General features: G+C 37.5%; 1 protein-coding gene across 6 annotated transcripts in view; it reads right to left on the bottom strand.

Annotated features, from left to right (window-relative positions):
- Positions 1 to 25,475, bottom strand: part of LOC145968172 (caveolin-3) — a 107,772-nt gene that overhangs the window by 26,960 nt on the left and 55,337 nt on the right. For 3 of the 6 annotated variants that reach the window (XM_083093475.1, XM_083093476.1, XM_083093477.1), the window contains 2 exons: positions 7,315 to 7,445; positions 615 to 2,728 (listed from right to left, as the gene is read on the bottom strand). In XM_083093475.1, the coding sequence (XP_082949601.1) occupies positions 2,449 to 2,728; positions 7,315 to 7,445 (411 nt within the window). In that variant the 3' untranslated portion in view covers positions 615 to 2,448. Of the gene's footprint in view, positions 1 to 614; positions 2,729 to 7,314; positions 7,446 to 24,192; positions 24,618 to 25,475 lie in introns of those variants that run through there. The other 3 variants (XM_083093481.1, XM_083093479.1, XM_083093482.1) reach the window with 2 other exon arrangements.

Below are 25,475 nucleotides of genomic sequence, written 5' to 3'. Positions count from 1 at the left end.
ATCGTTGTCGCGGATTTTATGAATCTTATGCGCTGTCAATTGTCCCGACGCATTTAAAAAGTTTAAAAATTTTTAATATTATGCTCAAGGAATTTACTTGTGAGATGTATATAAATAAAGCAATGTTGTAAGCAATATTTTATAAATACAGATTATTGAAAATAATTATGTTAAACAGTGTGCTTAAATAACATATTATCTAAAAAAAATACTAATTAATATTGAATAATAAAACTTGAAAAAAATCCAACACAGATAACAGAGAAATAAATAGATTGAATATAAATTTTTATAAAACTAATTTTTTAAATATTATATTTTCCTGTCGATATGTAATGAAAAAAATTATTGCAGAAAGAGAGAGATTTCTAATTCGCGTCACACAAATCAATTAAATATTTCAAATATTATAGAATTTTAATTGACATAGAAATATCTACTATTATATTTTATATTAATTATATTAATTATACGTTTATAACTCAAAAAGAAGCTCGTGTATAAATATTTTTTTTATATTTTTCAAATATTAATTTGTCTATCCCCGCTATTCTAAAAATTTGAACAAGATTACTGAACACTAAAGAATATATTAGACAGGTTAAAATACTTTCATAGGAATATATTAATTTGAATATTACTTCTCTTTAGGTTTAGAAAAATATTATACAATAGAAGGCAAAAGCGCGATAAAGATCCATAGATAAACTTGAGGCTTGCACTTAAGTTTCTCGAAAAGAGGGACCGATTTGTTATTTAAATGCAAACACGCTTCTTGGGACGCTAATACACATGCATGCTGACCCAGTTGCAGTAAATGAATTAGCATGATGAGAGAGGGACGAGAATACGCGCTTCGAACGCGCTTCAAAACATCTTACAATGGACGTTGTTTGAAAAGTCATTTCGGCTTCTTCGCCGATCAATGATTACGAGACTATCGAGGCGCTCGTTCGTTTACCGTGTATCTCGATCTCGCGAGATTTTTTTGAGAGACTAGGAAAGAAAAAGTCATCACAGACCTTTTGTGTTGCGCGGAAAATGTCCATTTTTAATAGAGCGCCCACATCGCGAAGAACACTGTGCAACCTTTATTATTGAATCAAGGTTGTTGGCTTTCACTCTGCAATATATATATTATATATGGAATGGCAAGATATCAGATCTCTTTGCATTACACCATTGCTTACCATGTGCACCTTTAAGATCTAACTACACCGATAATGAGAGAAAGAGAGAAAGAGGGAGCAGAGAAAGATATTCGACGTGACACCCTGATAAGTTACTCAACATTATAGCGAAATGCCTCGCTTTATTAAGAATGGAAACTAAGATACAGTTGGATAGTATTATTAAATAGCAGAATTATGGAAATCGCTCGTGGATTAATAACGGTCGCGTAAACCGCCTACTTTATTCACGATAAGATATATCTGAAGCTCGTGAAGAGGTTTTTTTCAATTTTCCACTGTTATTCAAATATTTTCTTGTTAATTACGAGATTATATTATTCTTGCAACTGCCAATATTAAGTACAATAAATCATCTGGTTATTGTTATCTCTGTTTCTCTTAATTTCTCAGTTATTAATTACCGTTAACTATCGTTTACGAGAAATTATGCGGACTTGGTAAAGGAGAGCTATCGCTATTTCGCGTTTCGCGGAACAAGTGTCACAATAAGTTCGTTAATCGTTTCTTCGAGATATACCGCTATGTGCATACAAAGTACGCCAACTTAGCGTGATGTAAGCCAAGTGGATAAGCATAATCGCAGCGAGACCTTGTAATAAAGACGCCATTTTGCACAAGATCCTTACGCAAGTCGTGCAATTTCCCGGTTTGTTTATGCAACGCGTCGCATACGTAATATTATTCTCTCTCTCTCTCTCTCTCTCTCCCTCTCTTTCGAGTAGGTATCGCGTTTGACAACTATCACAAAAAATCGATCATTCAATCAGATTTTTCACGTGTCAAAATATTTTATGTTTACGCAATTATATTTTATGTTACGCAAGTTTACACAATCACAAAATATAATTGCATTTAGCGATTAAGCTAACCGATTCGAATTAATTAACAATGTCCTTGTCATTATTTTTTTATCTTCTCAGCAAACATTTTTTATTTCTCGTAATTATTCGAGGGAAAATCTGGCGCAGCTTTACGATAAATATTTGTCGAGGCAAACAAATTAATTATTGTAATCACAAAAATTAAAGTGTATCACAAAATATGTCAAATTTCCGTCAATATACGCTCTGTTAAGCGCCGCGTAAGAAATTTCTCTACCGCTTCCACACGATTATTTAATTCGCGTATAATCTTCACTTTGTATTTAATATCCCTACTTTCTATCAATCACGTATCGCGTATAAAATTATATATCATTATCATTAGACATGTCATGCGCTGCATTTATTACGCTGATAGCACAATTCTGTCGGGTTTAATCTGCGTGGCAAAACAAGTTAAAGCGTATCATTATTATTATTAAAGTCTCTCGGCGAGCGGCATTTTTCTCAGCGCGTCCAAAGCGACTCGAGGCGCGTCTCGAGGTGAAGTCTCTGTTGGATGTCGGTGACCAGGCGAAGGATGCAGCTGCAGCAGACAAAGGCGCCAACCGGTGGAAGACGACGACGACGACGATGGAGGCGACGAGGAGGTTTAGGATGCAGCTGAGATGCCGTGGGCGTTGGTCCCTGAATTCTTTTACGATTTTTGTCTGGCTAGAGCGTACGACAGAAGTGACTTTAGCGGGGCAAAGCGACCGTGATTTATCCGTCCTTCCGTTCGTCCATCCGTCCTTCTCTCTTTTTCTCTCTCTCTTCCCTCTTTTGCATGTTCGCGCCTTATTCTCGTCTTGCCGGTTAATGACGCGTTCGCGAAACATTATTTTTACCCCGCCGCCCTTTCTCGTCTTCCCTTTTTCGCCGACCCGCTTTTTGCCGCGACTTGCATGCACCAAATACGATTCACATGAGCTACGGGTCATCTACGAAGGTGACGCGCCCGAAAGGATTCCCTCGTCTGTACTTGGGGAACGAAGACATTTTTAAATCCCGTGCACGTGGCCTGGTAAAGGAGCCGAGTCGTTCGGATAATACACAATTTGTGCGCGAGAAAATAAGATATTATATAAATCAGAAATTAAAAATATAAAAATGTTTACTTTTTAGCAGTACATTAATCAAATATGCAATTTTCCTAACATATCGATAATTTTTGTGTATAACAATTGTGTAATGTAATAATTAATTAATATTTTTATTAATTAATAAAAAGAAATAAATATCTTTTTATTAATTAATATTTTTATTTTATATTAATTAATATTTTTATTAATTAAAATTTCGAATTTTTTAATTTTAAACTTCAATGACAAGCAAAATCTTCTTTGCATCTTTTGTCGACGTAACGATGCATAATCAACACATCGAAAGCAACAAATATCTTCGAATAAGCTACAAAAGATTGGAAAAGGCCTAGACATAGATGGTCAGGCGTCCATGCGACGCAAATAGTAAAATATTTCGTAATAAAATATTAATCGAGACGATATAGGCAACACGGCAATTACATAACAATTTAATGTCTTCGTTCATCTTAATTACTACCGTTAATTTTATGATAAATTTATGATGATTTCCAACTTGCTTACGACATATGCGCTCGATTAGTACGATTGTAATCATCTCGATCGTTTCGTAAGACCACTTCTTAGTTCAAAAATAATTTAATAAATTACCTTATAAAAAGATATTTTTATAAAACAAATAATTGCGTGATATCAATAGTATAAATAATTTTCCAACAGTATTCGCAATCAGGCTCGAATGTAAAAGCACAGAGGGGATTCGTGTCGACTTAAACCTCGAGATCGCGCGATAATGAGACACGAAATAAAGAAGGGAAAAAAACGTGATGTTGAAGGACTTTTCCCTCTCTTTCTCTCTAATTCCGTTAACGGCTTGCTTTCTTTGTGGCTTAACGGTATGGTTCGGCAATCTCTCGACTATTCGTTACGTCATGTTTCATAATACACGATACGGCCGTCATGTTATTACGCATATAGGCCAATGGATTGCATAGAACTAATGCGCAATTAGCGCTGCCTTCGCAATTCTTAATTTGTAATTCCCACAAAATTAATATTTTTCTTCAAATCGCTGATGATTTTCTCGATTTATCGAAATAAAATCGGTCAACACATAACTCGAGCTTCAATCATGATCTAGATTAAATATCGCAGTTTAAATATAGTTTATAAGGAAATAATGTGTTTTGAATTACTGTAGAAAAATAATTATTCAAAAAGCATCACGCGAAATCGTGAACGTTATCTCTTGAATTGAGGAAAGAAAATATCAATAGATCGTCGACCTGTTATCCTGTTTACAAAGTTACGTTTCTCGAGCAGAGCAAATAATCACGATCGACTTAATTCATTCCGCAAATCGAAAAATATGCGTGCCCGTAATCACGCGGAAAACCTACGCGAGCTCGCTCGCGGATATAGATGGACGCGAATCGGCTATCGATATCGGCAAAGAGATCGGTAATGAATCGGAACAAGCCAAACTCTCTCGCGTGCGCTAACGGTAACTATTCCCCGTTACGTGTGCAGCCGCGGAATAAGGGTAAACCGAATTACGGATCCGCAGTCCGGACTTTATCGGACAATTCCAGACCATCGAAACGGTCTTAACCGCCTCCTTCTAATGGACTCGTTTCCGGATTCTCGATCTTTGTTATCGTTTACGCGCAATCCAAAATTTCTCTCAGATTTAAATAATTCAAATTGACAGAAAATTAACAGATCTGAAAAAATACGACCATTTAAAAAATTTAAGATACATAAATTCATCGCCTATAGGGATAATAAAAATCATACGCCTATAGGGATAATAAAAAGCTCTGAAAAATATACCTAGCTCTGGAAAATACCTAGATCACCGAAAGAGTCGAGGTTAAGGGGTTATACCTAGTCAGCAAGTCGAAAAAAACGTATTTTTGGGGAATTTAAAAAATACTGTTAGGTATTTTTATTTCATCGATTCTTTATCATAATATATATCTATCAAAGAAGTTTTCATAATTTTTTCAATTAAAAATATCGAGAAATGTAGGCACAGTAACTATTTTCCAGAGACATCTTTTTTCGGAGGCGCTTGGCGGTGAGCAAGATTGCTCGGAGCTGGATCATCTGAAATAAAAAATTCAAAAGGATTTAGCTTTCGTATGAATTGATCTAGTCGGTGAACGAAGGGATTTTAATTTTGATGAAACCTTTTTTTTTATTAACAAAAGAACCAAAAGTTTTAACACGAAAAATTCGTATTTTTGCGTCAAACGTCTGTCACATTGTCAAAAATCAATTTTTTGTAAAATCCTTCGTTCACCGACTAGATCAATTCATACGAAAGCTAAATCCTTTTGAATTTTTTATTTCAGATGATCCAGCTCCGAGCAATCTTGCTCACCGCCAAGCGCCTCCGAAAAAAGATGTCTCTGGAAAATAGCTACTGTGCCTACATTTCTCGATATTTTTAATTGAAAAAATTATGAAAACTTCTTTAGATATATATTATGATAAAGAATCGATTAAATAAAAATACCTAACAGTTTTTTTTTAAATTCCCCAAAAATACGTTTTTTTCGACTTGCTGACTAGGTATAACCCCTTAAAGACTATCGTAGATGCGTGGTTTAACGGTAACCGCGAGATCCCGGGATGGACGACTCTCGTCTCGTGATTGCGAACGAGCGTGCTCTCTAAAAGGGGTCTCACCTTTGCTCTACATCGGCAGTAACGCGACGCGGTGCGAGATGTGGAACGCCATCGAGCGTATCCGGGGCAGAGCAATAACGATAATGGGTTAAAAACGTCGACACGCGACACCCTCGTGCAGATACTCGCGACGATTGTGTCGGTGGATTTATCCAATTTTTCGACAATTCGAGGAAACCAAAAATTCCAGACGAGCTCTGAAATTCGAAGAGATTATCATATTCTCGAAGATGTAAAGATTGAACGTTCCAAAAAACTCGGAAAGGTCAGGGACGGAGGTTCGAGCACTCACAAGTTAAAAAAGAACCACGGAAATCAAGGATCCAGAGTGTTAATGTCGATGCTATTTTAAATCTTGCGCAATCATCCGTGTAATCGCGACTTGTACGATGAAGCTAAGATCGTAGCGAAGAATTAATTACGATAAAGACGAGTCACGGTTAAGAGCCTTCAATGACACGGTGTTTGTTTGTGCGGGAACGCGGGAAAACGCGTTGCATAATTGGCCATTATCCGATAAAAAAAAAAAAACGATATGACGACAAAACTGGAACAAGGATGCTACCAGGTATCGGCAAAAATGACTCGGTTGTTTTCCTCCCTTTGTTAATCGCGCTGACAATATATTTCTGTCGATATTAAAATAATGACCGTAATCTTTCGTCCGAGTACGTTGCATCTCATCCACCGTTATTTAAGCGTTTGTTTAACGCCATCGGCGTTTTATTCCGCGGTCGTTGCGAGTTACACAACGTTCGCAGCGGTATCGTGGCTTGCAAATTTAACGCGTACGGAATAAGCCGCGGATTAGCCGCAATTTCAATAAATCGCGGCACGATGTCTCCTTCGCACGCGATATTGTAACACCGATTCGAGTTAAATAAATGTAACTCGAACGAGAGAGAGAGAGAGAGAGAGAGAGAAAGGGCACACACTAGCTCGAATGTTCGTAAACCGGTTCGTTGGATTTTAAGCACATCTCAAGCTAAAGTGGATCTTTATATACAAACATTGCCGCGTTTTTATATTAAATTGCGGCTAATTGCGTAATCGATAAACGGAAAAGTTACAGTAATAAACGTTAATAATAAAGAAACTAATGATAAAACTGACTCGTAATTTTAGCACTCGACTAATAATGTAATAAGCGAGTTTCAAAGCGAGTAAAACGATTCGCGTTAGATCAGCGATGCGTGAATGCAAATAGCACGGTAAAGGCGTGACATTAACTAATAATTATCGTATTATATAATCGCTATTTCCTCCATTATTCGCTTCAATGTTGCGCAGACAACAAAATACGCCGATAACGTAACGATGCAAATCTGGCAATTAGCTAAGAAAAAAATGCGCAATCGACTTCCTCCGCGGCTATCATCGATGCTGATGAAGCGAGTTGATGACAATATGATGAGGCAACTGGCTAACGGAACACACGAGAGTATTGAGCAACCCAAATGGCGAGGGAGGGGCGGTTCCCCACGGGGCATCAGTGTCAATAGCCAGTGCACCGCAAATACTTACCGCAATTCGCGAAATGCGGTCGTCGTCGTCGTCATCGTCGTCATCCGCGAGGCCGAACGCGAATCCGGAATCGCCGTGACTTGCGATGACTTCGATATTCCACCCGGATAGAGATGCATTTCTGACTTCGTCTTAAATTTAAAAAAAAAGAGTTAAATTTAAAAGAAAAAAAAGAGAGAAAGAGAAAGTCTGAAAAAATTGTAAAGATGCGCCAAAAATATTTAGGAACGTTTAATAATTGACAATTGAAAATCGGTAACTTTAAAGTGAGATCCGATGAGAAGTTGAGGTATTTGAGAAATCTAGAATCTCTCGAGAGGCAAAGAGCATTCAAGGATCGCGTCTAAGGACTTTCAACGCGCGCGGCATTGAATATTAAATAACCTTGCATTTCGCGCCACGCGTGCATTTCCGTAAACATCGCGATTCAATGCATTATCCTCGAGGCGACCATTTATTTTACATGAAACTTTGGAGAGTCTCGAGTAAGATTTCCGCGAGATTTCAAAACGGTCGTGCCAAAGTTATGCGGATGCATAAATTTGCACCGTTGTCGGATGCATAGATTAAGCGCCTTGAAAATTAGGACGTCTGACAAATTCATTCTTCTCTCAAATAGTGAGACAAAAAATAAACAATCATATACATATGATTGCATATTTTGTCGTCTTTGTGTTATTTGAAAGAAGAGATAAATGGAAGAATAAATTTAAGGAAAATAAATTTATTAATTTATATAATATACACATATAATTATTATACATACTATTATATAAATATTTTTGAATGCAACGATATGTCGATCGCGTGCGCTGCCCATTATACGGAATATAAATAATATGCAAACATAGAAAGTACATATTACGTTAGCAGGCGTTCATGTAAAAGCTTTTATATAAAAGAGACGGTTTCAAAGAGACGCGAGATATGCGGATAGATCTTAATCTTAATTACAAGGTCGCTCGCAAGATCCCGTTATGTTACTGATGTATCGTCGTCTTACGTAAATTAAACTGCATACAAATAAATTTGCGTATATCGTGTGCACACATGTTCACCTATCGAACTCGTTCCGCGTATCGGGATTTCCACGGAAATCCATCTTTCCAATCAACCGTCTCAAGTCGATGCAAACTCAAATCGCGTGCAAAAAATTGTTCATGTGTCAAAATTTAATAAATTTTAAATAATTTATTTAAATAAAATTTAAATTTAAATAAATTTTATTAAACTTTAACTTTAGTTTCTCTGGCTTCGTAAAAAGAAAAATATCGATGCGATATTAAGAATTTATAAAAGAAATATATTTTATTTTTTGTATACAAATTTTTATATTTTATTATTAATTAGAATACAGTTTGATAAATTATATTATATAATTTATGTCCGAAAAAATATATAATTTATATATACACATAGTTCCAAGAATTGAGTTTTTCGGACATAGCGTTATCGACGCATGTGTCAGCCTTTTGCCGGCGCGCGCGCGCGCGCGCAAAAACGGCGATAAGGAGCGCCGACAAAATGGCAATCGCACGTAAAACGCGGACGAGGGTACACGGGAAACTCGCTCGTGTACTGACCCATTGGCCCAGATTGCGAAGGCGGGTAATGCCCACCGTCGTCGCCGCGAAAGGCCGCATTGCGTGGCGAACCCCGGCTATTCGCCGCGTGCGCGTAATCTGCGTATACTGCGTTAATTACTATTCAAACAATTTAAGCGCGATTACGTTACCACGTCCTCATCGCTCCTCCGAGGTCATCGCGATGCCTCGATAAAATAAACTTAATGACAGTAAACAACTAAGGTTTGTCTCAAATAAATATTCTTTATATATTTGTACTAGTTGAAAATATATTTTTTATTTAAACTATTTATAGGTGATTATTTTCAGTAATCTATGCGTTTAAAATGAATAAATTCTTGAAAATAATCATTTATAAATAATTTTGTACAAATAAATTTTAGTACAAATGTGTAAAAAATAAACTTATTTGAAACGCGTGATAAACACAAGTTTATTAATTAAAATAGTAATTTCAATAAAATGATTATTTCAATCGATTATTTACAGTTTCTATGGAAGATTCAATGTGTGACACATTTAATTCTGATTAATAAAAGCAACTGTTATAGACGCACATATAATGTTGCCAACTCTCTCTTTTTAGCGATATCGATGAAAAATAGCTGTAATTAATCTCTCGAGCGTTTCCAGTCATTGTATGCCGTAAAAAGTTAACTATCGTAGCTCTCTTTAAAATAATTTGCGCACAATTATAATAGGATAATTCTCATCAACATCATCAAATTAAACATCATAATGTCATTTAATGGTTCGAGCCTTAAATTTGGTAAATTTGTAAAATTTTATAGAGAGAGAGTCTGTCTCCCTCTCCTTCCCTCTCTTTCTCGATTCCAGGAGCTTAGCGGGGTGCTCCACTTTGGTATTTTTAAACACCGGATCTCCTCTCACGCCGCCCTTCCACGACCCTACCCTCCACGACTTCCTCCTCTTCGCGGCAACTCACCTTGACTTCTTTCGGTCTACTTTCCGTGCCGACGCGCACAATCGCACCGCGCCGCGACTCGAATGGGGGAGCCCCTCCGGTAAATATTTACAGTTAACGTTACATAATAAGCGTATACCTGTACGCTACTACGTTCACGGGCCAGTGGATCCGGGGCTCGCTGGAGAAGAGACGCCGACGCCATAACGGCCCGTTACCTGCCCAGCCTTTAAAACCTAATTGCAGGAGCCCAAAATCATTCTCCGATTGAAACTCGTCTTACGTTCAACTCGCATTCGAAATACGCTACATATCGATTATGTTTCAGTATACATTTTTACATGTAGTTGTATCAATATGAAAGCTTCACATACTAGTTATTTCAAACTAGAGGAAGTGAAGCAGAAAAATCTTAAACAAAAATATTGTTGCATTATTTTCCTTTAGATTTTGTAATAAAGTTGTTTCATAATAAACATCTCTTCACTAATCAATTTTTATACATGATACATATATATTTCCAAGTAAAAAAATAATATTTAAAAATCCTATAATGTATTGCATATTATCATTATAAATAAATAATTTTTCTCAAGATCAAAGGCATTTAAAAAAACATTTCTACATTCCCTATTTGTTTCGTAAAAATTAAAAGCTAAAAGAATTTTAAAAACTTATTTCTTTTTTCTCTTTATCTCTCTCTCATCTTTTTATTAAAATAAAATAATAAAAAAAACTTGATGCAAGAAAGAAGATAATGTTTAAAGATTGCTGCCAATTTATAGTCCGACATCGTCCGATGGACATAACAATGTAATCGATAATGATGAGAACGATTCATCGATCGGCAGCAAGGATCCTTGATAATTTCCCAAGGTCTCTTCCGCTGAATAAAAAGGCCAGAGAAGCAAGGTTTTACCTGGCGCGATAAATTCAGGTGCGCAAGGTCGTAAGCCATACACGTAATGCATGTTTACACTATTGTCGTCGTCACTATCGTCTGCGATGTCGATCTTTTGCGCGCGCGCGCGACCAAGAGACAGATCGGTTTGTGCAACAATATCATCGCATCGACATTGAGCGGCGCCGATCGTTATGTAAACGATTGGGAAGCGTTTCAAGATCTAATCGTCGCTTCGTCGTCGACAAAGTATTTCGCACAATTTTCTGGAAAACGTCAGATAGAACTCACAGGGAACTCTAGATGGAACGTGCGATATATTAATTGCTCGATATCACGCGATTCAAATTATCTTTATTTTTAACATCTTGCAAAATGGAATATTGATTATTCATTCTCTTTTTCGTTTCACAAACATATCTAATTATAAGAGATATTTTAAAGCTGAACAAAATTTAATAATTAATTAAAATGTTTACGAAAGAAAATTTATTAAAAGTGTTAAAATTTCTCCTTTATAATTTCAGCAATAAAAATAATTAATAATAAAATAAATGCAAGTTCCCCACATATGACTAGGAACAAGCACCTTATAAAGTATCAATCGATGCGTGTACGCGTCCTTGTTTAATATTGTTGTCTCTGTAATCTGTCGACATTTGGAATTTTAAAACTGTCATTGTCATTGAACGTGACTTCCGCTTGACAATTACGTTCTGTCAGCGTCCTCGCACGTGCGAGTTTACGTTAATGCCACCTCGGTTACGCCATTGTTCGAAAAACTGCCCTTCGGGGCTAGAATGAAAGTATCCCGATAGCGGAATTCTCGAATGTTTTTTTTTGAACGAAAAAACGTGAGTTTTTTTAGAATGCAAATTTAATGCAAAATTAAGGATCAATCAAGAAATTAATTATATAAAATGTAACATTTGTGCGAATTTCAGAATAATCGATAAATCTTTCGTGTAATTCTTTCAAGAATTAAAAAAAATTCTCTTAATGATTCCAGTATACATGTTCATTCCTAGATCAATAATAATAAATATCATCTCGTAAACTTCATCCGCGCATTTGTAAGAGATAAAAATCAGACTATTATCAACGTAACGACACGAATAAAATAGATGGACTGATGATTCGAGGAAAAAATTGCCGCGGTTTGTCCAACGGCCATTGACAATGACAATGACACTGACATTGGCATTGACGAAATCGGCAGCGACCAGGGACACGTGACACACGATGTAATCGGAAAGGTACAGCGATTCAACGCCGAAAGCGTCGTCGAATTAGCGCGAGAGCGCACTACATCCCTCTCTCTCTCCCATCATGTAAGTGTTACATGTGCACTTTCTTTTTGCAAAGAAACGGTAGGAGAGGCGGCGTGAAAGTTGCGGCTTCCGACGAATTACAGCTCGCGTATGCTGGGCAGAGACTTCCTCCTCGCATTGAACTTGCTCGTGCGCCTCTCTCGGAGATCCCTGACCCGGAATGCGTGCTTCGCCAAAACACGATTTCACAATCCGCTCATTCGGAGGGAAAGGTGGACACGCGCCCGAAACGACATAACCGCATAAACTATTACGAATAAGAGGTTAACGCTATCTGAGAGAAAAGATCTCGCGAACAGAGCCCGATGATTCGTCGGCTCGAGAGGGGGAGACAGAGAAAGAATCTTTACTTAATCTTTCATACATAATAAATAATTCTATATCGATAGGAAAAATATTAAATAAAAATTAGATGTAATAAAAGATAAATAGGATAATAAAAATTAACATGTAAGATCGATAAAAATATAATTGATACAATTTTACTTCTTGTATTTTTTTGTGATAGAGATTAAATAATTATTATAAAATTAAAGAGAGATTAATTTCATTCGATTTTATCGGAAATTATGCATTTATAGAAATTGTATAATTTTACCGAGAGAGAGAGAAGGAGATCGAGAGAAACATGCCATGATTTACGGAACTTGAAGGAACGCGATCACCAATCTCGCGATGGCGACGTGCGGATAATCGTATTCCCGGTCGAACCGCTAGTCGTTTCAGTTACGAAACCAAGTGTACGAGGCATTACGAAACGAAAGGATGTAATATCGCGGCGATGTAGGCGAGCTCTAATGCCGGGTTCACCGTCGGTACCGTTAGATTTTCTCCGGCCGGCGATTGTTGTCACACTTCTAACCAGAAAGGCCCGCTCCGATCGTCCCGAATTCGGAATAATTCACGGGCGAAGTAGCACAAGAGAGGAATGCTGCATCGAGATTATCCGTTTAAGAGTAACAGATGGCGTCAAAGTTTCGAGGAAACGTCTCAAATCTTTTTCCCGTTTGTATCAAACTTGTGTAGAAATTTATCTTCCATTAAAAACAAATTTAAAAAACTTCTTTTTTTATATTTTATAGAGAAATGTATTCAATGTACAAAGTATCAAGATGCAGAAAACTTTTTTTTCATCTTCAATATTTAATTGGAAATTAAATGGAAACGCAAACGATTGAATCGGATGACAAAAAACCGCTCTTTTCTCTTCTTCGGCAGACAACACTTCCGGAATGCGGCGCATAATATATTCATTATGTAAGCGCGATGCAACAAGTGACACGCGGAACGCTGAAATAAAATCCGATCGATAAAAAGAAAAGAGGGGAAAAAGGGGAGAGACATTTCCTGCCTGGTATCGCGCCGCTCGCGGTGAAAGGATTTTAACCCTCGTCATGGTCAAACTTCCGCGAAGAAATTCGCGGTTGCACGGCGGTTAGAAAGGTAATAAGTAAGTGACGGCGAGGAAAGTTCCTCGGGAAATTATGGAGTGAGGTAAGACCTCGCTTCGCTGCGAGATGTATTACACTTAACTTGCACGGTGCCGTCACTCGTACCTGTGTGAGTAACGTGAAAGTTTGCTATCCCACGACATATTACACGAGCATGTGGACCGCGATCTTTTGCCTCGGAGAGTATCACGCGATCGCGATCGCGATCGCGAGTATCGGATACAAAAAGCCATTTCACTCTGTATTATTTGTGGCACGATTACCTTTGATAAAAATTTCAATAGTAGAAAGCGCAAAAGCTGTGAAAATTAGTGCAACTTAGTTCCTCCTCGATTGAAACGACACGTGATACATCCAGTAAATACATTTCAAATGCTCCATTAAAAGAGAGAATAATCATTTTAAACGTTTCAAATAAAATACATGATAATTTAAAAAGAAATTTTAGAAATTTTTATTGGAAATCTCTTTTTTATTCTTCGTTTTTTTTTAAATTCTGATATTTATTAATTTTTTCAAATATTCTTTCTTATTTATTTTAAAAGTAACCAACTCAAATGGAGAAATATCCATACTTTTTCCATATATTTTATTTAATATAAATAATAATTTAAAATAAATAAATAAAAATTCAAATTGTAAGATTTACTAAGATTTATATATTTATTAAAAATAAAGGGCAAATAAATAAATTTGTTATTTATTTCGAAACGCAAAGATTTTTGAAAAACTTTAGTAATCCTGCAGAAAATTTAATTTTTAAAGTAACGAAAACAGTGAATTTTGAGAAAGTCAACATTCCACGAATTTTAAAACAGAAACGTAGACCTTCTCTAAGCGTTTATTAAATCAGCCTCGTCGTTTTCGACGCTCATCTAACAAACATGAGCAAACGTTTAACGTGGTACAGTCGAATCGACATGACTCGCCTAATTCGGTACTCTCTAAAAATAAAAGGAGCACCGTTAGATTTCGCGATACGATGATGCTCAGTCGATTATGTTAAGCCGTTACTACACTATATCTCGGATTCCATATTAACGGGTCTTTCGCTAATCGCGAACCTACAGTTTTAAAGTGCAAATTACGTATCACCGAGAAGGCCAGAGGAATCACCGAATCTTTTGCTATTTCTTCTACTTGAAAATCTCTTCAAATAAAATGTAGTATATTATATTAAAATATATAAATATGTAAATTATTAATTGAAATAATAAAATTATAATTCTTTGACAAATTTAAGAGTAATAATAGCGGAAAATTAGCTTGGTTCACATTCTATATAAAGATAACTCGTAACTTCTCCTTTACACAAGTATATGTGATCATTATATCGTAGGATCATATTTTACCTATCATATTTTGTTGAACATATACAAGTATATTGACTTCGTCTCTCGATTATATTCAACAAAATATGATAGGTAAAATATGATCCTACAAATTTTACATGCAAAGATGAAGCATAAAAGATCCGAACAATATCTGCTTAATTAATAAAAAATTAAGACACTTAGATAAACTCGATCAATCACATAAGGTATATGTATAGAAAGCTGGATCAGTCGCATATCTGACACAAAGGATACCGCATCATTTGGATTGATCGATTCTTGTGTATATACGCATTATACAGTTGCGTAACGTTCATCTAGATAGGACTTGCCGAGTCGAAAATCTGACGAGTTGACACTATTTATGCACTTCTCGTGTCCTTGATCCGTCATACGCAACGGAACGGAATGGAACAGAACGATACGGAACCGTACGGAACCCGTTTTCGGCCACGTCCCGTTACATTGACGAGGAGAAGAGCAGCCAAACGAAGCTTCTCGCGTACAAACGAAGAGGAGGAAAAGGAGAAAGAGGAGGAAACGGAGCCAGTTTTCGAACGGCCCGTCCGGAGAAAGTGGTGTGGCTATACATTTACTGACCTACATTACCCTTGTTTCGTCCTCCTCCCGTCTCCCCCCTTCCCTTCTCTCTCTCTCTCCCTCTCTCCCCCCTTCCGACAGGCTGACAGCCACCCGCGGGCGCACCGCCAGCCCACAAATTGTCCCGTTACACACGAGCCCGTTGTACACGTCATCGCACCGTGACCCACAAAATGACACCCGACGCCTCCTCCTTCCTATCCTTTTCCTTCTTCTCCTCGTGCATCCTCCCTCCCTTACCCCGGCCTCGTTCTCTCCGCTGCCGCGACTTTTATACTAAAATTATGTCACGCCGCCTCCGAGAGATTCCCGCGACGCGGATTAACAGACGAACAAAGGCGAGCCTAATGAAGATGTTTTACACGTGTCCGTCACGGGTCACTTTGATCTACTTCGAGAGGCCGGCTTAATGCGAGATTGTTCCACTGTAGCCGTAGCAACGATCGCTCCTGCCGAGAAAGCAATATCGATATTTCGCGCGACAAGGTCAGACGAAATTTGCGCACATCCGGGAAATTAGTTTAATACACGTGTGTACGTACGTGTATCTCTCGCCGCGAGTTAAATTAATTAGTGGAATTTCGCGTCTCCCACGCGTCGCGCGATTTCTAATTAACCAACTTTCCAACTCGAGTTTATTCGATGCGATTCGTCCAAGAGCGCGATTATCGACAGACGAGTTGGTTCAAACGGATGAAGAATTTTTCGAATATTACAACTGATGTGTATAGCGCAATTTCGACAAATGTTAGGAGCAATTATCTGTTTCCCTCTTATACTAACAATATGCCGAAAGCCTTGGCATTATTTTCTCTCGAGTCATGCTAACAGCGTTACTCAATCGCGTTACGAAACTTGACACATTGTCTCGACCAATCGGCAAATTCCATGAACAATAAAGGAAAACTAGCGTTATCCATATGAAGATATTAGAGACGAGTTTGTCATGAAAATGAAGAAACAAAGAGAATCTATCATTTTATTCAATATTCAAATATTATAAATTTCCAATTCCATTTTATCGCTTGGTGATTATTTACCTGTAAAGATATGTTTTATATATTTTATGCAACAAGAAATTTTGTAGGAAAAAAAACATTAAATCAATAAGGCTATTTTTATGTGAGAATAATATTTTCTATCGCGTGTGCTACATTTTAGTATTACATTAAAAAATCTATTTTTCTAAATTAAGAAACTTATTTTTAGCACACATATATATATACACATGGGACTGACGATGAGCAAGGCTGCTTGTTATTTAGCCGTAAAGCGGCTACGTAATAAATATAGACACAAGTATGACCATTTCACCTTTTTATTCGATCGGAATTTAACGACACGCAGATCACGACGAGCAATGCAAAACTCGAAAAATTCTGGCAAAACGGCGATAAAAACGCAAAAATTGCGGTTAACGCGTCGTCTTAAAGATCTTGAAAAATAAATGCCGACAGGCAAAAGCGACCGCACGTAATTAGCATCGATGGTAAAATGCTTGGCGATAAAAAATATGGAAAATCGTAAAAGAGAGATATATGGAAAAAATAAAATAAATTACTTTAACATTATATGTAAAATGTCCAAATTTCTTCCGTGCATGTCCTTCCTTAAATATAACAAAAAAAGAGAGCATTGGTTGACTTTTATGAGCAAAATTTATTTTTAAAAATTCTTGTAATTTTTACGTTTTATGTCTTGTGGGATTTCTACTCTTTTATAAAGTATATGTAAAATTTATTGTATACATAAAATAACATTTAATTATATCTATATTCAGCTTGCATGAAAATATTAATTTGTGAATCACATTTAATTTACACATATCAAAATGTCTAAAATCAAAATTATTTTAAAGGCAAATTATATAATCATGTCCATCTCCAATAGAAAGCCGCGCAATATTTTCGAATAGCAAAAGCAATAGCAAAAAATATCGATAGAGTTAATCGTGAGGAATTTTATCGTTGTATGCAAGAAGTGTCAAAGAACCGAGCGCCATTCGCTTGTATTCGAGAGTTCCTTTCTGGCATGGAACATTGAACTGCGTCGCTATTCGAGGTCGATGGGGAAGAGAGTTGTCGTAAAGTTAGAAGTTCTTGGCTACTCTCCCTGCCCGTAATACATCGCTGTTCGGATCGGCACTTTCTCCGCGGTGAAGGCAAGTAAACACCTCTATCGGAACCAAGTCTCTCTCCCTCTCTCTCTGTTTCTCTCTCTCTCTCTCATCTTCCTTTTTGCTTCTTTTCTAGACGTGCAAGCTGCACACTTGGTTGCACCACTGATGGAAAAACCCGCCAAAGAAATCCAAGATGAATTTATTTTCCCAGAGGCACGCGATTCTCAATTTACACGCTTAATAAAAAATATCAAAACGGTTCATCAGCTCGTGAACCAGTATCCCAGAAAAAGACTTGCAAAATAAATAAAGCAACGTTCGTTTTTTAAACAGTAATATATATATTGCCTTATTATCAGTTATTGTTATTTTACCGGTAATTTTACCAGCGGTATATTTATTCAATCTCTTTATCAGAGAGATTTATTCAAATACAAAAGCTAATACTTTCTCAAAGAACACATCGTGCAAGTACTTGTAATGAATTATAGCGAACATGATACCAAGTATGAATATTACGATATTCAATCTCTTTTTATACAAGCACGCAGAAAAGTAGCTTGTTTCATGCGCGAAGGAATTCGCTGCTGTGAATTAGCATATTTTTCAAGAAAAAGCAGTGTCGTTGCGAAAGAAATCAGCGCGTGACGAAATAAAATTTGTTTCATTAATCGCGATAACGAGAGCGCTCGACATAAAAGTCGGATAAAGTCGGCGGCGGACGAAGAGGAGCAACGGAAAAAAAAGGAGAGGAAAAAAAGAAGAAGAAACGAGCGAACCACGCGTGAAGTTCCCAGCTGGAACGCCGCGTTTTTATCCACTTATCATGCGCCTCAGAATTCGTGTGCGTTAAACGGTGATAAAATTAAAGTGGAGCACGGAATAGACCGCCATGACCTACTTTCCGCTATCGACACCCGATAAAGATATTAATAAATCTCCCGCGTAGCCGTACGCGATGCATTCGAGGCGCGCGCGGTGCGAAGGGAATAAAAAGGCGACGCATCCTAGACACGGCGGCGGTTTTAATAATTATGCTAGATTCAACGGTGCTTACTTATAAGATAAGATAATCGCGAGAATGATGTAGCTCGTTGCAATTTGCCTTATCGTCTCGAGCCTCGATGATAGTCACGGTAAATCGCGCCGTGAGTGAAAGCACATCGCTGCAAAAGCGCATTCCATCATCCACTTTTTCACGGTAACGACGCCACTTTCCCCTCATTTTCGCGATCCCCTTTTCCCTCTCCTGGATCGACTCCAGCTCCAATTGTCAATCCAGCAACGGGTTTCCCAAGATCGACTCTCGCGATGAAACTTAATTCGAAAAAGTATCTATAATTACGATATAGTTATGACTCGGTTACATGATCCTTCAGTTCAGTTCTCGAAGACATTCCCGATTTCTTGCCTAAATGAATTTAGATCGACTGGACCTACTTTACGAGGTATTGTTTCAAAATAGCTCACCCGATATCTCATGATTCAAAATTAAACGAGAAATTTTCGTCCCGACTCGGTCTGACGTATTAGTAATAACGCTTAAAATAACTCTAAATAAGAGAATAATACAAGTACAATACATTAGATTAGCTAAATTATATATATATCTATAGAGAGAGATAAGATCATGTATAGTTTTATCGAAAGGCACGTGAACGATATAAAAATTAATATAAATAACTGTTATCGATTTACGTAAAAGTGATATATCTCAATTACGTATAAACACGCTATAGTAAAAGTACATAATATAATCATCTCGAGAGTAAATTACTTGCTGTCCTATCGTTATTTTGTGGCATAATTTTCTATTAGAAAATTTTCAAGTCGGAACAAATCGTTAATTATACGTTTCTGGACGAATCATTGCACGTTTCCTGAATGAAACAATAAAAACGAAGAAGGAAATTCATTAAAATTTATGAAAAATTTCACGACAAGATCGAGAAAAAACGAAAATTGTCGATTACGTAATTTAAGATGCGCAAAGATTTGCACGTGCCAGATAAATATAATAACGTCATTAAAACGTTCAGCGATGCAACGCCAAGATTTCGCAGATCTTACGCTATCATCTTATAAAAATATACATATACATATATATTGATATACATATATTATGAGGCTTGAAATAATTTCTTAATTTTTACATAAACCATAAAATATCTAGTAAAATATTCATTTTTCGATTATCTTACCTTAATACTTTTATGTATAAAATAATGAAAGGAATCAATTGGTGTAAAGAAAACACACATGATTGTTTCGAAAAAAAAAAATGTAATTGTTAATTGCAAATTACATATTTTTTCTTCGAAACAATTATGTGTTTTCTTTACACCAAATGATTCCTCTCATTATTATGTACATAAAAGTATTAAGGTAAGATGATCGAAAAATAAATATTTTACTAGATATATTTTATGGTTTATGTAAAATTAAGAGATTATTTCAAGCCTCATAACTCGAAAAGTACTCGATGAAAAAATACTTAATTGTAGTGTTTTGAAAAGCTCTCGAGATAAGCTACAAGAGCTTTTCTTTTGAGAAGAGATTGCCCTGACACCCTGTATATATATCGATGATACTATTTCCGTCTTTACGGCCACAATGTCGCGACCCCTGCTTTCCCGTCATCCTACTTGGCGATTATAATAAGCACGCATTTCATTTCCAACGATTCGTCATTGAATCATCCACTCTCGCGCGCATGACTCATCCTTTCCGCCGTTAATTGGTCGAAAAGGCGGACAGGATATACGTATATCCACGTCCTAATCTCACTGGTACATCGCCGAGGAATTACACATGGCGCATTTCGAGAGATCGAATAATCGCGTTCGACATTACGCGCCAACGTAACACTTGCGAGGTAACGAGGATGATTCTTTCGCGGCTCGAAAATACAGGCCACGATTAGAAAGGCCCAACGCGACAACAACGACGACGACGACGATCGCGGTATCGCCGTGAAATTATATTATGAAAGAAACCGAGTTATACTGTTTCACGATGCGCGCTCCCTGGCACAGTCTAGTTTAAGTAAAGTAGGCCTCATCGCGTGCCGCCTAGTATGGTGGCACTTGACCTCGATACCTCTCTCTCGCTACCGGGTCTCTTTCACCACTGACACAACGACCGTCGTCCTTTCTCATTTTTCCGAAGGATAGCATCTCGCTCGCTCATTAATTCGCCAACGTCAGAAATTGAGTTCTTTGTGAAAAAATAAATCTGGAACACACGCATTACTTTATTTCTATTTAAGGTATTTGTTGCGCTCACATTTTCAAGTTCCTTCCTATTTCGAGAAGATTATATTCTTTTGCTAAACTTTTGATGCATAAATTAACAAGTGGACTAAGAAAAGTGGGAATATTTCGAGATTCTGCCATCTTTTTTTCAGTAAATTTCTAAAAATAAAATACTCTTTATTTACAGAAATAATGATTGACATTTTTAAAACGAGAGAGCGAACGCGGAAAGATTTCATCCCGCGACGTATAGTTTGTATTCACATCTGACAAACGATAAAGCGAGGCGAAATCATAGCAAACGTTGGTTTTTTAAGACCGAAGGTCGCCGTCACTGGCCCTGAACTTGAATTCAGACCTCGAGAGAGGCCGGGCGGACTCGTTCCATTTGGTTTTTGACGGCCAGGGAGGTTCATTGCCTTGGAAAGTTTTTTTTTCGAGAGAGTCCGCGGCCGCGTGGCACTTCTCGAAATTGCGTTTGCCCGCTGGTGACGCACCTGCGCCGGTATCCGTCATAGTTGCGTCGCGCGCTAAAATGCGTGGCGTGCGTGAATTACGCGTGCCCACAAAATTGCGACTTGGAAAGGCGAAAGAGTTCATTGCCACCGTCGACGTGTCAGTGAGTAACGCTGTTACGTTACTCGTTTCGGGTTTATCCGATGCCTTTATAACGACGCATTCTCCGATTTTTCCGAATTTGCGAGAAATTTATGATAATGAGGTTTAATACCAATGACTCATCGAATGCCAGATGGATGAAAGGCATTTATCGAATTTGTTTGTGATATCATCACGAGAGATTATAAATATAAACAAAATAGAATAGCTCTATTGAAAATAATTGATAAATAATGTATTTCGCGTGATTAAAAATGAAATATTATTTGGAAATTTATTTAACACGTGAAAGAATTGAAATTATTAATCAAAGTAATAATTATTTTAAAAGAATCATTAGAAAAATTCTCATCTCTTTTATATTTGCATTAATTATATTATTTCTCTTATATTATAAATAATTATTTTTCAATTTACTTCAAGAGTATACAATCGACTTTTATTTAACAATAGTTTTCAAAACAATTATAATAATTTAATATGAATGAAAAATAAATTTAAACGACATACAAGTCATAATAATCGTAATAACGTCTTAAAATAGCACCAAAAACCTGATAAAATATAACAGAAATTTGAAAGAGAAAAATACAATCGATGTAAATGGGAATATCTACGTAGAATCGTAATTATAAAATAAAATCGAAACGAGAGAGATGAAAGATCCTGCGAAATCGATCGCTCTATAAAATATCAGATAGACTGGCGAGAATCTCATTCCGAAAGTGTTTCTAGTCCACTTTCTCCAACAGCGATTCGTTGGAGGAATTTGCGACTTTTCGCCATCATATTCGTTCAATCCGCAACATCAAAGGTAGGATGTGACTCGAAAATCTCGCGACCGACAATTTCACGTTTGAGATGAAAACTTTCTCTCAGCGCGAATCATACAGTAGTGACGGTCGGATTAAACCAGACTCTGAACCAAAAAGTGAGTCGTTGCAGTGAAAACGGCCGCGATATCGATTATCGAAAAGTTGACTCGCTAAAGATTATCGCGATAATAAATCAATTAAAGCGAAGAAAATTTCTGCCGAGAGATGCCTCGATAAATATTACGTCTCATCTTGACATTAACGAGGCGTCCAGAGTAACAGAAGAGAAGAATGGGAGAGACTTTCTCCATTAGACGTCCAACCTCCATCTCCCTTCCTCCCGATCGCGAGTCTCCTTTTACAGATGGAAGAGTAACTCGCGGGTAACACTGTCGTGAATTAGCCGCCGATGAAAGTGCAGCGGATGTATAATCATTTAGGTAATCGCTGTGAGACAATCTCCCGGAGAAAATCATCGTGCGCGCCGCTGCCACGGCCAAGGAAATTGCGCTTTCGATTCCGTAGCTCTTATGTCAAGGGATCGTTACTCGCTACTCTCGTCGCGATTAGGCGCCGATAACCGCCGCGTTTCACCTTTCTACGCGAATCGCTATAATACGTGAAAGCCGTAACCGACTCGCGAAATCGCGCGTAATCGTCCCGCAAAAAAATGCTCGCTCTATTTATACTAAACTGGAAATTTAACCGTATATACGGTCTTGGGTAATAAGTAATGCCTCGAGCGAGGAGAAACGGTGCGAAACGCGCGTTGCGAATTTTACGATACCAAAATACATGCAATACATCTCTACGATGTATTAAATATTAATAAGAGTCGAGTACGTATTACATGTATATTATGTGAAAAAAAAGTTCAAGTACTTTCGATAATTTATAAAGTCGACTTTGTAAAATTGCGAGTACGTATACAAGCCGATAGGGACATTAATTTCGCAACGGTTAGCGCGAAAGAAAGGAGGGTAATGTCGCGTGCCTAGACATCGAACGTGGGAGATGGCGTTTCTTTTCCATTCCGCTTGTATCGCGGCCGCAATGGAAAGCTGAAAGTTTCATGAAAGTGCATCGCGTGCCGGTAGTTATGCATTTGTCGAGGTGCAACGAGGGAGGAACGGGGCGGGGGAGGGGAAGAGAGCGGAAGGAGAAAGAGGAAAGGCTCCGCTCGTTAGTCGAACCATCCATCCTCCGTCATCTCGATACAGAAGAAGCCGTAATAATTTCTCGTTCTTCGATCGACAACGCTTATAATTTTAGGCTATAAAATTATTATATCCCTACGTAATTTCGCTGTAATTTTGAAGCTCTCGAGCGTCGCCGAATCCACGGATCTTTAGGGACTTTGGTTTCGTCATCTCGCGTGCGTGTCACGCCTCAAAAAAAAACAACAACGTTATCAACGTTGCGTGCCAACGATGGCTGCGATATATTCGACCGCGACAAGTCACCTTCTCTTTCCTTTTTTCGCGAGGATCCGTAATTATGTCAGAGAAAATTGTCCGCGCGCACGCGCGAATCTCCTCGTGTGCTCGTAAATCTCGAATCGGAGAGTTGTAATCATTTCGTGGAAAGTTTGCAAGGTGAAAACACAACAATCTGCACAAATTATACAAGTGACACACTGGATCCCATCAATCGATGCGTTGGAAAATCATCGCGACATAAACGACTCCGACACGATCAGCTTTCAATTAAATTCTACTCCCAAGAAGTAAAATTCGAAACTGCATGACCGATGAAAAACGAATAAAATGAGTATAATTTATATTCAATTATTCAATTATTATTCAATTATTATTATTCGAAAGAAAATAATTTGCTCCAATTTGAAAGATTATCTTATATTGATATTATTATGAGATACTAAACTGATATTATTTATTTATATTCTCTCTCTGGAATAAAATTTCTCAAAACATAAAACCATACCTTACTAAGCATCAATTGGAAAATTAATGTTAGAGCCCTGCCCCGCCTCGAAACGAGATTGCTGCCAACGATGACTCGTGACACTTGTGTCGGAAGCAATCAACAGCCAGGCGCCTGTACTAAGAGAAAGAGAAAGGTGAAGTGCACGCACGCGTTGCATCGCCGAAGAAGAAAGTGCAACGACGATGACGTCTCCGTCCCACCTTTTCCTTCCTCCCCTTCCTCCTCGTTTGGTTTTTCCGCCGGTTCCCAGGTCAGCTTTGAGATCTCCATCTCCTCCCCGTGAATCCATGCGTACCTTCATCGTGTATGTACAACCTTCCACTTTCAAACCGTCTCTTATCCCTCCCCTCGATCCTTCTCTTCGCATCGAAACTACCGGACCTGCCTCAAGCCGTCCTTGTGCCAGGATCGATTACTGAAAGCTACGGAAAAAAACTTGGCGTCAGATCACACCAAAAAATGAAACTATTCACGTTTTTCAAGGTAAAAAAATTTGGAAAGATCGCCAAATTAAAAAAAAAAAATTCCTAGCAAATTATAAAATTTCAATTTTAATCACTTAAAAATATTTCAAACACATAATAGATATATAATTTGCTGTATATTTAAACAAAAAAACTATTATATTTTGACGTAAGATTCTTTTCCAGATTGGATATATATTTATTCTTTTCATCTCTCAACTTTTATTACGTTAGACCTACTTGCATGTCTCGTAATATTCAGTTATTACCATCATTATTATTATTAAAATATCTCTTCCTACTCGGATATGGATTGAAAAATGCCAGAGGCAGACGCGATTAAATCTACGCGAAATCGCGAAAGCAACATTTGCGCGCAAAAACCTTCGCGGTTAGAACTTGATCCTTGCTCGGTCGACTTTCTACTCGGCATGCTGCCTGCAATTTTTCCGGCGCTAGCCCCGTTTCAAGCGACGATTCAAAACCGTTACATAGCCACCGCTAGAGCAACCAGTCGATCCGATACACACCGAGGCTTTCACGTGACACACTAAAATCACCGAGATGCGCCAAAGAGGCTCCATCGAAGAATAGAAACACTGGCTAAGTCTGAAAGCTAATAGAGCGTCACGTATCGCCAGATGTGTGTAAAACTATAATAATAATAATAATTTCATTGTTAACGACCTCTAATTAATCACGATTTACAATCGATTTTGCGATTGTTAAGAAATGCGTATACAAGTTAAAACGAAGAAAAAATTGCAATATAATGATACGCATGAAAATATTATACGCTTCTTATTTTGATTTATT

The sequence above is a fragment of the Camponotus vicinus genome, unplaced genomic scaffold (assembly GCF_025532165.1).
Source record: "Camponotus vicinus isolate PSW18456_S1 unplaced genomic scaffold, iyCamVici1.0 SCAF_3, whole genome shotgun sequence".
Lineage (NCBI taxonomy): Eukaryota > Metazoa > Arthropoda > Insecta > Hymenoptera > Formicidae > Camponotus > Camponotus vicinus.
The sequence above is the reverse complement of the archived record's forward strand: the minus strand, read 5'-3'. Positions and strand labels throughout refer to the sequence as shown.